General features: G+C 44.0%; 1 protein-coding gene across 6 annotated transcripts in view; it reads left to right on the plus strand.

The window, feature by feature from the left end:
* Positions 1-2936: 2936 nt before the first annotated feature.
* Positions 2937-15830, plus strand: part of ikbkg (inhibitor of nuclear factor kappa B kinase regulatory subunit gamma) — a 30272-nt gene continuing 17378 nt past the window's right edge. Inside the window, exons 1-8 of one of the 6 annotated variants that reach the window (XM_031794902.1) lie at positions 2937-3188; positions 6085-6218; positions 6306-6637; positions 7632-7694; positions 11816-12001; positions 12383-12441; positions 12524-12571; positions 12770-12872. In XM_031794902.1, the coding sequence (XP_031650762.1) occupies positions 6089-6218; positions 6306-6637; positions 7632-7694; positions 11816-12001; positions 12383-12441; positions 12524-12571; positions 12770-12872 (921 nt within the window). In that variant the 5' untranslated portion in view covers positions 2937-3188; positions 6085-6088. The remainder of the gene's footprint in view (positions 3189-6084; positions 6219-6305; positions 6638-7631; positions 7695-11815; positions 12002-12382; positions 12442-12523; positions 12572-12769; positions 12873-15830) is intronic. The other 5 variants (XM_031794904.1, XM_031794903.1, XM_031794905.1 and 2 more) reach the window with 5 other exon arrangements.

A 15830-nucleotide genomic window follows, 5' to 3' on the forward strand; every position in this document is an offset into this window, starting at 1 on the left:
GTAGGTTGGGGGCTTTCATCAAGGTTAGTGTTTCTGTAGGTTGGGGGCTTTCATCAAGGTTAGTGTTTCTGTAGGTTGGGGGGCTTTCATCAAGGTTAGTGTTTCTGTAGGTTGGGGGGCTTTCATCAAGGTTAGTGTTTCTGTGGGTTGGGGGACTTTCATCAAGGTGTTTCTGTAGGTCAGGGGCTTTCTTCAAAGTTAGTGTTTCTATATGTTTGGGGGCTTTCATCAACGTTAGTGTTTCTATAGGTTGGGGCTTTCATCAAGGTGTTTCTGTAGGTCAGGGGCTTTCTTCAAGGTGTTTCTATACGTTGTGGGCTTTCATCAAGGTCTCCAGTACACCTTCCCAGCCCAGTAAGTCCTGTGCCAGCTCCACGCACCAGGTCTCCAGTACGCCTTCCCAGCCCAGTAAGTCCTGTTCCAGCTCCACGCACCAGGTCTCCAGTACGCCTTCCCAGCCCAGTAAGTCCTGTTCCAGCTCCACGCACCAGGTCTCCAGTACGCCTTCCCAGCCCAGTAAGTCCTGTGCCAGCTCCACGCACCAGATCTCCAGTACGCCTTCCCAGCCCAGTGAGTCCTGTGCCAGCTCCACGCACCAGGTCTCCAGTACACCTTCCCGGCCCAGTGAGTCCTGTGCCAGCTCCACGCACCAGGTCTCCAGTACGCCTTCCCAGCCCAGTAAGTCCTGTGCCAGCTCCATGCACCAGGTCTCCAGTACGCCTTCCCAGCCCAGTAAGTCCTGTGCCAGTTCCACGCACCAGGTCTCCAGTACGCCTTCCCAGCCCAGTAAGTCCTGTGCCAGCCCCACATCTCCAGTACGCCTTCCCAGCCCAGTGAGTCCTGTGCCAGCTCCACGCACCAGGTCTCCAGTACGCCTTCCCAGCCCAGTAAGTCCTGTGCCAGCTCCACGCACCAGGTCTCCAGTACGCCTTCCCAGCCCATTAAGTCCTGTGCCAGCTCCACGCACCAGGTCTCCAGTACGCCTTCCCAGCCCAGTAAGTCCTGTGCCAGTTCCACGCACCAGGTCTCCAGTACGCCTTCCCAGCCCAGTAAGTCCTGTGCCAGCCCCACATCTCCAGTACGCCTTCCCAGCCCAGTGAGTCCTGTGCCAGCCCGGTACGTCCAGTGCCTGCTCCCCTACCCACTACTTACCTACCTACTACTTACCTACCTACCTACCTACCTACGACTTACTTACCTACCTAACCACTACTTACCTACCTAACCACTACTTACCTACCTAACCACTACTTACCTACCTAACCACTACTTACCTACCTAACCACTACTTACCTATTATGTTAGGTCACCAACAACTCACTAAAATACACAGCCAATTTTACCAGCCAAAGAGAGAGAGAGAGAGAGAGAGAGAGAGAGAGAGAGAGCGAGAGAGAGAGAGAGAGAAAAAGCACATATAGAGATAAAATGAATCACTAACCTTTGATAATCTTCATCAGATGACACTCATAGGACTTCATGTTACACAATACATGTATGTTTTGTTTGATAAAGTTCATATTTATATAAAGAAATCTGATTTTACATTGGCGCGTTACGTTCACCAGTTACAAAAACATTCAGTAATTTTGCATAGCCACATCGTTAAACAGAAATACTCATCATAAATGTAGATGATAATACAAGTTATACACATGGAATTATAGATATACCTCTCCTTAATGCAACCGCTGTGTCAGATTTCAAAAAAACTTTACGGAAAAACTAATGCATGCAATCTGAGACGGCGCTCAAAAGTAAAAACACCACAGCCGCAAAGATGACATAAACAAGAAATTACATGATAAATATTCCCTTACCTTTGATGATCTACATCAGAAAGCACTCCAGGAATCCAAGGTCCACAATAAATGTTTGTTTTGTTCGAAAATGTCCGTTATTTATGTCCAAATACCTTCTTTTGTTAGAGCGTTTAGTATACATATCCAAACGCTAATTCTGGTCAGCGTTATATCGGACAAAAACTTCAAAAAGTGATATTACCGGTCGAAGAAACAGTTCAAACTAAGTACAGAATCAATCATTAGCATGTTTTTAACATATAGCTTCAATAAAGTTCCAACTGGAGTAATCCTTCTTGTCTATGTGAGCAATGGAACGCAAGTGACTACCATGAGGAATAAGAGTGATCAGAAAATGGCTGACTGCCAGACACCTGACTGATTCTGCTATCATTCACTCCCACAACATCATAGAAGTCTCATTATAATTTCTATTGATGGTTGACATCTAGTGGAGCCCCTAGGCAGTGCAACATCATTCATATTCCAAGGGGATTTCATTGGGGACTCTGGTGAATACATACAAAGCTCAGATGTCTGACTTCCTGTTTTGATTTCAACTCAGGATTTTGCCTGCTAATATGAGTTATGTTATACTCACAGACATCATTCAAACAGTTTTAGAAACTTTAGAGTGTTTCTATCCATTACTAATAATAAAATGCATATATTAGAAACAGAGACTGAGGAGCAGGCCATTTACTTTGGGCAACTTATTCATCCAAGCTACTCAATACTGCCCCCCAGCCATAAAAATTAAATAAAAAAATAAAAAAAGTGATGTATTTGGCTAAGGTATATGTAAACCTCCGACTTCAACTGTATGTTTCAGTAAGATTGGATTTATAGCAATGGTTATCAACTGTCCTGCAGGGATGAAATGCAAATTGTAGAAAATTGAGGTTTTGGTGGCAGCTGCAGAGAACTATTTGTGTGTGCAAGACTTCAGAAAAGTTACAGGGTGTGTTAAGTGATGTTCCATCCTTCCAGGTTGTTGGCCATGAGGTAGGACTAGATAGATGAAAAAAAAAAAAAAAAAAAGTGGAGTAGGTTAGTGTTAATTTTAATATTAGAATATTTTAGTAGGTGGCGGTAATGCAACATATTTGGATGCCAACCGCCGTTAAACCACATCGAAGAAGAAATCTCCCCCAATGCGGAAATAGAAAGGGGGATTCCTGGTGCAGGTTAGCTTGGCGCTGTCGCTTTGACAGACAACCACATCAGAAGAATGTCAGAACTACCGATGGGAAATTAATTTCATCAGATTTTAATAGAAATACAACCTGGAAGTGGTGTCAGTTGCGGAAAATACGCTTGGTCTGCCACAGTCAACCCAGAGCTAAATTAGCTAACACCAACTAGCTATACGTATACAGATACAAGGTAAGGTTTCTTCATGTTAGCTAAACAACTAACGTTAGTTACATATATAATTGAGATAAAGGCATGTCGTTGGCTGTAGTGCTGACTAGTTGACGGGATTGTGATGGCTAGCATAGCCAGAATTAACCACATCATGTTTGTCTAGCTAAGCTAACCCAGCTATAGGCTTTATGCCTGGTGAACCAGTACTTGGTCCAAGGGCCTGAGGAGACGATCCTCGGGGTTAAAAAACAACTACGTTCGGTATTCAACATAAACATGGAGTTTCGCAGAATAACTATAATATTTGTAGATTTTTTCTTTTGTTATGGAAGTCGGTACATACGGTGCTTAATAACAGCTGGGTGTCAGAGGAGAACTCGTCTCCTCCAACCCAGCTACTGGTTCATATGATCTGCGAGTGAACTAACCGTGTTTCTAATTTCCTCATGTTACTAGCTGTTAACTAGGTAAAACATATAGTAGGTTAGCTAGGTATCAAAACCAACCAGGATGGAGCTAGAAGTGAAAGTAGCCGAGCAGACCGACTGCCTATAGATAAAGCAGGCAGGGCTATGTCCGTTTTGGTCATTTCTATTAACGTTATATAATCATAATCAATCCACCGCAGCATGGTTTTGGACTCATTCAGCAGTTTTTAACTGATTCAGTACAATAACATTGGAAATGTAATGTTAAAAGTTCAATTTATATTCCTTAAATGTGAGTTAAAAATGATGTTGTCACTGCTTCCTGTTGACAAGACGTTTTGATAAATAGGCCAATGTCAAAACACAGTTTTACGTGTCCAGGTCAGTAACCAATATGCAGAAACAGTTTGTGATATAGTGAAAACATAAAATGTACATGTGCAACAATGGTAATCATTTTATTTGTTTATTTTTACGAGCACCTTATAAACTGCACCAGGAAACCCTGTTGTGTTGGTATCAAATCAAATTGTATTTGTCACATACACATGGTTAGCAGATGTTAATGGTCACATACACATGGTTAGCAGATGTTATTGGTCACATACACATGGTTAGCAGATGTTAATGGTCACATACACATGGTTAGCAGATGTTAATGGTCACATACACATGGTTAGCAGATGTTAATGGTCACATACACATGGTTAGCAGATGTTATTGGTCACATACACATGGTTAGCAGATGTTATTGGTCACATACACATGGTTAGCAGATGTTATTGGTCACATACACATGGTTAGCAGATGTTATTGGTCACATACACATGGTTAGCAGATGTTAATGGTCACATGGTTAGCAGATGTTAATGGTCACATGGTCACACCCACTCACATACAATCACCATACAGCGCATTAGAAAAGGTTTCGGACATCTTGACTTTTTCCAGATTTTGTTACGTTACAGCCTTATTCTATAATTGATGAGGAAAACAATGTATTTGATTCATCTACACACAATACCCCATAATGACAAAGCGAAAACAGGTTTTTAAAAGTTGTGTTGTTGCCATGCTGTGTTGTCGTCTTAGGTCTCTCTCTATGTAGTGTTGTGGTGTGTTTTGTCCTATATTTAATTTAAATTTGACATGTTTAATTCCAGCCCCTGTCCCCATCAGAAAGCCTATTGGTAGACCTTCATTGTAAATAAGAATTTGTTCTTAACTGACATGCCTAGTTAAATAAAGGTAAACAAAAATAAGCTATTTCTGTTTTTTTTCTCATTTTATTTTTTAAACTTGTTTTTGCTTTGTCATTATGGGGTATTGTGATGTCATTATGGGGTATTGTGATGTCATTATGGGGTATTGTGATGTCATTATGGGGTATTGTGATGTCATTATGGGGTATTGTGATGTCATTATGGGGTATTGTGATGTCATTATGGGGTATTGTGATGTCATTATGGGGTATTGTGTGTAGATTGCTGAGGATTATTTATTTATTTTATCAATTTTAGAATAAGGCTGTAACAAAATGTGGAAAATGTTCAGGGGTTTGAATAACTTCCGAAGGCACTGTATCTACGTCCATCACTCCAGTATCCCTGTCCCCTTCCCCTATACATATCTACCTCCATCACTCCAGTATCCCTGTCTCCTATACATATCTACCTCCATCACTCCAGTATCCCTGTCTCCTATACATATCTACCTCCATCACTCCAGTATCCCTGTCTCCTTCCCCCTATACACATCTATCTCCATCACTCCAGTATCCCTGTCTCCTTCCCCCTATACACATCTATCTCCATCACTCCAGTATCCCTGTCTCCTTCCCCCTATACATATCTACCTCCATCACTCCAGTATCCCTGTCCCCTTACCCCTATACACATCTATCTCCATCACTCCAGTATCCCTGTCTCCTTCCCCCTATACATATCTACCTCCATCACTCCAGTATCCCTGTCCCCTTCCCCCTATACATATCTACCTTCCCCCTATACATACATTGCCTTGCGAAAGTATTCGGCCCCCTTGAACTTTGCGACCTTTTGCCACATTTCAGGCTTCAAACATAAAGATATAAAACTGTATTTTTTTGTGAAGAATCAACAAGTGGGACACAATCATGAAGTGGAACGACATTTATTGGATATTTCAAACCTTTTTAACAAATCAAAAACAGAAAAATTGGGCGTGCAAAATTATTCAGCCCCCTTAAGTTAATACTTTGTAGCGCCACCTTTTGCTGCGATTACAGCTGTAAGTCGCTTGGGGTATGTCTCTATCAGTTTTGGACATCGAGAGACTGACATTTTTTCCCATTCCTCCTTGCAAAACAGCTCGAGCTCAGTGAGGTTGGATGGAGAGCAACCTCAGGCTGGGTTTCTGTACAGCACTTTGAGATATCAGCTGATGTACGAAGGGCTTTATAAATACATTTGATTTGATTTATGATGCGTCATTTTAACATGGTTCAGCAGCATGGTACAGCCCCAGACAGACACCTGGGACATGGCTGGGGACGAGGGAGGTGGGGCTCTCCGGGTTCCACCTGAGCTGGCAGCCAATGAGGTGGTGACCAGACTACTGGGAGACAACCAGCAGCTCCGAGGTATGTCACTCACACACCACTGGAATACTTTCTTTGATCCACAATGAGACACAGTGTGTGTGTGTGTGTGTGTGTGTGTGTGTATAGAGGCGCTGCAGCGCAGCAACCAGGCCCTGCGTCAGCGCTGTGAGGAGATGGAGGAATGGCAGCGGAGGTCTAGAGAAGAGAGAGAGTTCCTCAGCTGTCGTTTCCAGGAGGCCCGGGCGCTAGTGGAGAGACTGGCCAGGGAGAACCATAGCCTCACCAGCCTGGCCAGCCCCTCCAACCCCGGAGCCAACCAAGGCCTGCTGGTCAACGGCCCCAGTTTCAGCCAGGACTCCTGCCCCAACTCCACCAACTGCAGCTCCAATGGGGGTCCTGCGAGGGGAGGGGAGCAGGAGAAGAGCTCAGAGACCAACGGAACCATGGCATCCTCACTGGTCAGTACGGAGGGAGGAATGGTTGGATTCAGAATACCTAATAAATTCTTGATGAATTCTGTATCCTGTTTAAGTAGTAAACATTATTATTATTTGCTATTTGAATGGAAGGAAATAGAATTTAAATCAGTGAAATTCAAATATCTCCTCTTCTATAGTAGGCATAGTCTATACAAATATACATCTATAAAACGATCAAGGAAAACAAATGTGAATATTCATTAATCACTTACATTTTGTTCAATATGGGGAAAATACCAAATTTTCCAGAATGCATCAACTTAACCCTCAAGTTTAGTCCTTAGAATAGAAAATATTAAAAAAGCCAAAGAAATGTTTGGTGGAAAAGTATTATGAACTCTGGCTCTTTCCACGAGACTGACCAGGTGAATCCAGGTGAATCCAGGTGAGACCTATGATCTCTTATTGGTTTTTCACACTCAACAGTTTCCCACGTCTATCAAGAATGGTCCACCACCCAAAGGACATTCAGCCAACTTGACACAACTGTGGGAAGCATTGGAGTCCAAATGGGCCAGCATCCCTGTAGAATGCTTTAGACATCTTGTAGAGGCCACGCCCTGATGAATTGAGGCTGGCAAGAGGGGGTGCAACTCAATATGAGGAAGGTGTTCCTAATGTTTTGGACACTCAGTGTATCTATTCTAAGCACAAAAGGTTAAGAGTATATGAACATTGTTTCTAGAGAAAAGTCATTTTCTTTAGTATCTGGAAGTGTGACTTGTCAGATTCAATTAAAATGTTCTGGTTCTATGGCTGAGTGGAATTTCTGTGAATTTCACTGAATTAAATTTGACTTCCTGTCACTCAAACTCTATATCCTGTGGGATGTGACCAATTCAATTAGCATTTAAACTCATGAGTTGAACGTTGTTGAATTGAGCCCAACCCTGGTGGGTAGAGAGATGAATGGATAAAAGGGGTAGGAGAGAATTATCCATCCACACATTATGCTGCATTTACTGGTTGACAGGTGACAGAGAGAGGGATGGAGAAGAGAGCAGAGGAGAATGAACAGATGATGCTCCACAGCTTGGTAAGAACCTGAGGGAGAAAGGTGTGTTTGTTAAATGCCATTAGTAGTCAGGTGACAGAGAGAGAGGGGGATGGAGAAGAGAGCAGAGACTATTAGTAGTCAGGTGACAGAGAGAGAGAGAGGGATGGAGGAGAGAGCAGAGACCATTAGTAGTCAGGTGACAGAGAGAGAGAGGGATGGAGAAGAAGAGAGCAGAGGCCATTAGTAGTCAGGTGACAGAGAGAGATGGAGAAGAAGAGAGCAGAGACCATTAGTAGTCAGGTGACGGAGAGAGTGATGGAGAAGAAGAGAGCAGAGACCATTAGTAGTCAGGTGACAGAGAGAGATGGAGAAGAAGAGAGCAGAGACCATTAGTAGACAGGTGACAGAGAGAGAGATGGAGAAGAAGAGAGCAGAGACCATTAGTAGTCAGGTGACAGAGAGAGAGATGGAGAAGAAGAGAGCAGAGGCCATTAGTAGTCAGGTGACAGAGAGAGATGGAGAAGAAGAGAGCAGAGACCATTAGTAGTCAGGTGACGGAGAGAGGGAGGGATGGAGAAGAGAGCAGAGACCATTAGTAGTCAGGTGACAGAGAGAGGGAGGGATGGAGAAGAGAGCAGAGACCATTAGTAGTCAGGTGACAGAGAGAGATGGAGAAGAGAGCAGAGACCATTAGTAGTCAGGTGACAGAGAGAGAGAGATGGAGAAGAAGAGAGCAGAGACCATTAGTAGTCAGGTGACAGAGAGAGAGAGAGAGAGAGAGAGATGGATGGAGAAGAAGAGAGCAGAGACCATTAGTAGTCAGGTGACAGAGAGAGAGATGGAGAAGAGAGCAGAGACCATTAGTAGTCAGGTGACAGAGAGAGGGAGGGATGGAGAAGAGAGCAGAGACCATTAGTAGTCAGGTGACAGAGAGAGGGAGGGATGGAAAAGAGAGCAGAGACCATTAGTAGTCAGGTGACAGAGAGAGAGAGGGATGGAGAAGAGAGCAGAGACCATTAGTAGTCAGGTGACAGAGAGAGAGAGGGATGGAGAAGAAGAGAGCAGAGACCATTAGTAGTCAGGTGAGAGAGAGGGATGGAGAAGAAGAGAGCAGAGACCATTAGTAGTCAGGTGACAGAGAGAGATGGAGAAGAAGAGAGCAGAGACCATTAGTAGTCAGGTGACAGAGAGAGAGATGGAGAAGAAGAGAGCAGAGACCATTAGTAGTCAGGTGACAGAGAGAGGGAGGGATGGAGAAGAGAGCAGAGACCATTAGTAGTCAGGTGACAGAGAGAGAGAGATGGAGAAGAAGAGAGCAGAGACCATTAGTAGTCAGGTGACAGAGAGAGAGGGATGGAGAAGAAGAGAGCAGAGACCATTAGTAGTCAGGTGACAGAGAGAGAGATGGATGGAGAAGAAGAGAGCAGAGACCATTAGTAGTCAGGTGACAGAGAGAGAGATGGAGAAGAAGAGAGCAGAGACCATTAGTAGTCAGGTGACAGAGAGAGGGAGGGATGGAGAAGAGAGCAGAGACCATTAGTAGTCAGGTGACAGAGAGAGGGAGGGATGGAGAAGAGAGCAGAGACCATTAGTAGTCAGGTGACAGAGAGAGAGAGGGATGGAGAAGAGAGCAGAGACCATTAGTAGTCAGGTGACAGAGAGAGAGAGGGATGGAGAAGAAGAGAGCAGAGACCATTAGTAGTCAGGTGAGAGAGAGGGATGGAGGAGAAGAGAGCAGAGACCATTAGTAGTCAGGTGACAGAGAGAGATGGAGAAGAAGAGAGCAGAGACCATTAGTAGTCAGGTGACAGAGAGGGATGGAGGAGAAGAGAGCAGAGACCATTAGTAGTCAGGTGAGAGAGAGGGATGGAGAAGAAGAGAGCAGAGACCATTAGTAGTCAGGTGACAGAGAGAGAGATGGATGGAGAAGAAGAGAGCAGAGACCATTAGTAGTCAGGTGACAGAGAGAGAGATGGATGGAGAAGAAGAGAGCAGAGACCATTAGTAGTCAGGTGACAGAGAGAGGGAGGGATGGAGAAGAGAGCAGAGACCATTAGTAGTCAGGTGACAGAGAGAGGGAGGGATGGAGAAGAGAGCAGAGACCATTAGTAGTCAGGTAACAGAGAGAGAGAGGGATGGAGAAGAGAGCAGAGACCATTAGTAGTCAGGTGACAGAGAGAGAGAGGGATGGAGAAGAAGAGAGCAGAGACCATTAGTAGTCAGGTGAGAGAGAGGGATGGAGGAGAAGAGAGTAGTCATGGCCAGGCTCAATCAAGCTAGTCGTCTTGATTACTTTCTTATGTCATTCTCTCTGCCACCAATAGTTAGTGTTGATACTGTTGTTAGTGGGTGTTCTGTAGTTAGTGGGTGTTCTGTTAGTTGTTAGTGGGTGTTATGTTAGTGGGTGTTCTGTAGTTAGTGGGTTTTCTGTTAGTTGTTAGTGGGTGTTATGTTAGTGGGTGTTATGTTAGTGGGTGTTCTGTAGTTAGTGTTCTGTTTGAGGGTGTTCTGTTTGAGGGTGTTCTGTAGTTAGTGTTCTGTTTGAGGGTGTTCTGTTTGAGAGTGCTCTGTTTGAGGGTGTTCTGTTTGAGGGTGTTCTGTTTGAGAGTGCTCTGTTTGAGGGTGTTCTGTTTGAGAGTGCTCTGTTTGAGGGTGTTCTGTAGTTAGTGGGTGTTCTGTAGTTAGTGTTCTGTTTGAGGGTGTTCTGTTTGAGGGTGTTCTGTTTGAGGGTGTTCTGTTTGAGGGTGTTCTGTAGTTGGTGTTCTGTTTGAGGGTGTTCTGTTTGAGGGTGTTCTGTTTGAGGGTGTTCTGTTTGAGGGTGTTCTGTTTGAGGGTGTTCTGTTTGAGGGTGTTCTGTTTGAGGGTGTTCTGTTTGAGGGTGTTCTGTAGTTAGTGGGTGTTCTGTAGTTAGTGTTCTGTTTGAGAGTGCTCTGTTTGAGGGTGTTCTGTTTGAGGGTGTTCTGTTTGAGGGTGTTCTGTTTGAGGGTGTTCTGTTTGAGGGTGTTCTGTTTGAGGGTGTTCTGTTTGAGGGTGTTCTGTTTGAGGGTGTTCTGTTTGAGGGTGTTCTGTTTGAGGGTGTTCTGTTTGAGGGTGTTCTGTTTGAGGGTGTTCTGTTAGTGGGTGTTCTGTAGTTAGTGTTCTGTTTGAGAGTGCTCTGTTTGAGAGTGCTCTGTTTGAGGGTGTTCTGTTTGTGGGTGTTCTGTTTGTGGGTGTTCTGTTTGTGGGTGTTCTGTTTGTGGGTGTTCTGTAGTTAGTGTTCTGTAGTTAGTGTTCTGTAGTTAGTGGGTGTTCTGTAGTTAGTGGGTGTTCTGTAGTTAGTGGGTGTTCTGTTAGTGAGTGGGTGTTCTGTTAGTGAGTGGGTGTTCTGTTAGTGAGTGGGTGTTCTGTACTTAGTGGGTGTTCTGTTAGTGAGTGGGTGTTCTGTTAGTGAGTGGGGGTTCTGTTAGTGAGTGGGGGTTCTGTTAGTGAGTGGGGGTTCTGTTAGTGAGTGGGGGTTCTGTTAGTGAGTGGGTGTTCTGTTAGTGAGTGGGTGTTCTGTTAGTGAGTGGGTGTTCTGTAGTTAGTGGGTGTTCTGTTAGTGAGTGGGTGTTCTGTTAGTGGGTGGGTGTTCTGTTAGTGAGTGGGTGTTCTGTTAGTGAGTGGGTGTTCTGTTAGTGAGTGGGTGTTCTGTTAGTGAGTGGGTGTTCTGTTAGTGAGTGGGTGTTCTGTTAGTGAGTGGGTGTTCTGTTAGTGAGTGGGTGTTCTGTTAGTGAGTGGGTGTTCTGTTAGTGAGTGGGTGTTCTGTTAGTGAGTGGGTGTTCTGTTAGTGAGTGGGTGTTCTGTTAGTGAGTGGGTGTTCTGTTAGTGGGTGGGTGTTCTGTAGTGAGTGGGTGTTTGTTAGTGAGTGGGTGTTCTGTAGTGAGTGGGTGTTCTGTAGTTAGTGGGTGTTCTGTAGTTAGTGGGTGTTCTGTAGTTAGTGGGTGTTCTGTAGTTAGTGGGTGTTCTGTAGTTAGTGGGTGTTCTGTAGTTAGTGTTCTGTTAGTGGGTGGGTGTTCTGTAGTGAGTGGGTGTTCTGTTAGTGACTGGGTGTTCTGTTAGTGGGTGTTCTGTTTTTGTCCGCAAAGCTTCTATCGAATATTCTGTCTGTCCCCTTCCCACTCTCTCTCTCTCTCTCTCTATAGCCCTCAGAACGAGGGAATGGGTTTCTCCAGCTGCTGAAGAGCCACAAAGAGAAGTTGGATGAAGGGATGACAGATCTGAGGTTGAGGAATGAAGAGCTGGAGAAAGAGAGGGATGAGGGAAAGCGGGAGAGAGACTGCCTTCGTCGCTCAGTTGAGGAACTCAAAACCAAGCTGGTTCAGGCGCAGGTAGTGTGTGTGTGTGTTGTTGGGGTCATTCTGTGTAAAAATCCTAAATTTAATGTAGGTCCTCCCGAGTGCAGAGGGACGCCACTACAACCTGGTTCGATTCCAGGTTGTGACCCCCTTGTGGCGGGGCGGGCTCCTTCAAGCTGACCTCACGTCGAACGGTGTTCCCTCTGGTTTGTCTGACTCCTGGGTTAGAGAGCAGTGTGATTTGGCGGAGCATGTTTCAGAGGACGTATGTCACAACCTTTGCCTCTCCTGGGCCCTCTGGGGAGTTGCCGCGCAGTCAATGTCGTAACAATGCTGGATACCACTAAATGAAATGGACTAAAATGTGTATAAAAATATTCAAATGGAAGGTAAAGGCATGTTTGTGTTCCTTAGAGCTCTGGTGTTACCGAGGAAACGGTTCAACATTCCGAAGCCCCTCCCCCATCTGACAGGTATGACATCATTCCCTCGTCACTACCTGCAACGCGTGTGTCCTTGTGTGTGCGCTGATGTTTCTGCCGACTGTTTCCTCAGCTCCCACCTGGCCAAACTCACAGAGCAGCTACAAGCCACACAGTGCAGGTAAGAACTGTCTAGTGTCTCTCTATTTTGCCTTGTAATACTAAATACCTGTGTGTGTGTGTGTGTGTGTGTGTGTGTGTGTGTGTGTGTGTGTGTGTGTGTGTGTGTGTGTGTGTGTGTGTGTGTGTGTGTGTGTGTGTGTGTGTGTGTGTGTGTGTGTGTGTGTGTGTGTGTGTGTGTGTGTGTGTGTGTGTGTAGGTACAGAGAGCTGCAAGAGAAGTTAGATTCCCTCCAGAAGAGTTCAGCTCAGAGAGACCGAACTGAAGTGCTGCTTAAACAGAAGGACAAGGACTGTGCCCAGGTACACACTATACTACACACTACACACCATACTACACACATACTATACTACACACACACTACACACACACTACAGACTACACTACACACATACCACACACTATACTACACACTACACACCATACTACACTATACTACACACTACACACAGACTACACTACACTATACTACACACTACACACACACTACACACACACTACAGACTACACTACACACACACTACACACACACTACAGACTACACTACACACATACTACACACTATACTACACTATACTACACACTACACACACACTACAGACTACACTACACTATACTACACACTATACTACACTATACTACACACTACACACACACTACACACACACTACAGACTACACTACACACTATACTACACACACACTACACACTATACACTACACTACACTAGAGAGACAGAACTGAAGTGCTGCTTAAACAGAAGGACAAAGACTGTGCCCAGGTACACACTACACTATACTACACACTATACTATACTACACACTACACACACACTACACACACACACACACACTATACACTACACTATACGCTATTCTACACACTACACTATACTACACACTATACACTACACACTATACTACACTATACTACACACTACACACACACTACACACATACTACACACTATACTACACTATACTACACACTACACACACACTACACACACACACACACTATACACTACACTATACGCTATTCTACACACTACACTACACACTATACTACACACTACACACACACTATACACTACACTATACGCTATTCTACACACTACACTATACTACACTATACTACACACTATACACTACACACTATACACTACACTACACACTATACTACACTACACTACTACACACTATACTACATACTATACTACACTGCACTATACTACACACTACTCTCTACACTATACTACACACTATACTACACTGCACTACACACTATACTACATTATACACTACACACTATACACTATACTACACTGCACTACACTATACACTATACTACACTATACTATACTACACACTATACTACACTACACACTATACTACACACTATACACTACACTATACACACACTACACTACACTACACTCACGACACACACACAGCCCTATCCACAAACACTCACAACACACACACACTACACTATACTATACTACACACTATACTACACTACACACTACTACTACTACACACTATACTACACTATACACACACCGCCCTGTCCACAAACACTCACCACACACACCGCACTCGCCACAAATGGCACAGGAGGATAATTTTTTTACTTATTTTGTACATAATGTTTCTGCGACCGTCTCTTATGACCGAAAAGAGCTTCAGGACATCAGAACAGAGATTACTCCCCTCGTACTGGAAGAAGATTTCATCTTTAACGAGTCGGATGTGAACGATTTACCGCTGACACCAGACCAAATCCCTGTCATTCGCATGAAGAAAGGAGGGAACGCAGGTCCGGGTGCCTTGTGAGAATTCGTAAGCGAGTGGGTATCCTGCCTCTACCATCCGTTCTATTGGCCGTGCAATCATTGGAGAATAAACTGGATGAGCTCCGTTCGAGACTCTCCTACCAACGGGACATTTAGAACTAATATCTTATGTTTCCCTGAGTCTGTGGCTGAATGATGACATGAATAACATACAGCTGACTCTGGTACGACGAGAGGTGGCGGTCTGTGTCTGTTTGTCAATAACAGCTGGTGCACAAAATCTAATATTAGTATTTCATGATAAGCTGTAGACCACACTATTTACCAAGAGGTTTCATCTATATTTTTCATAGCTGTCTTATTTCAAAATTCGAAAGGCACTCGCACATCTGAGCAATCTTATTTGCAGGTGCCATGGCAACAGTTGAACAAGATGAAGGAAACAGCACACTTCTCTTGATAGTCTCACTGACCTTTAACCTCTCTAGGGTACGCTAGCGTCCCACCTCGTCAACGGCCAGTGAAACTGCAGGGTGCCAAATTCAAAACAACAGAAATCCCATAATTAAAATTCCTCAAAACATACTTGCACCATTTTAAAGATACACTTGTTGTAAATCCAGCCACGGTGTCTGATTTCAAAAAGGCTTTACGACGAAAGCACCACCAACTGATTATGTTAGGTCAGAGCCAAGTCACAGAAAAACACTGCAATTTTTCCAGCCAAAGAGAGGAGTCACAAAAAGCAGAAATAGAGAAAATGAATCACTAACCTTTTATGATCTTCATCAGATGACTCTCATAGGACTTCATGTTACACAATACATGTATGTTTTGTTCGGTAAAGTTCATATTTAGATCCAAAAAACGTGCCAATGTAAACTCAGATATGTTCAGTAGTTCCCAAACATGCGGTGATATTGCAGAGAACCACATCAATTTACAGAAATACTCATAATGAACTTTGCTAAAAGATACAAGTGTTATGCATGGAATTTTAGATGCACTTCTCCTTAATGCAACCGCTGTGTCAGATTTCAAAAAAGCTTTACGGAAAAAGCACACCATGCACTCAGAGACCAAAACAACCCAAACAGATATCCGCCATGTTGTGTAGTCAACAGAAGTCAGAAATGGCATTATAAATATTCACTTCACTTTCCACAATAAATGTTTGTTTTGTTCGAGAATGTCCATCATTTATGTCCAAATACCTCCTTTTTGTTCGCGTGTTTAGGCCAGTAATCAAAATTCATGAGGCGCGATCACTAGATGCAGACGACAAAGTCAAAAAGTTCCATTACAGTCCGTAGAAACATGTCAAACGATGTATAGAATCAATCTTTAGGATGTTTTTAATATAAATCTTCATTAATGTTCCAACTGGAGAATTTCTTTGTCTGTAGAATTGCAATGGAACGCAGCTAACTCTCACGGGAGCGCGCGAGACTGAGCTCATGGCACTC

This window comes from Oncorhynchus kisutch, linkage group LG17, assembly GCF_002021735.2.
Source record: "Oncorhynchus kisutch isolate 150728-3 linkage group LG17, Okis_V2, whole genome shotgun sequence".
NCBI lineage: Eukaryota > Metazoa > Chordata > Actinopteri > Salmoniformes > Salmonidae > Oncorhynchus > Oncorhynchus kisutch.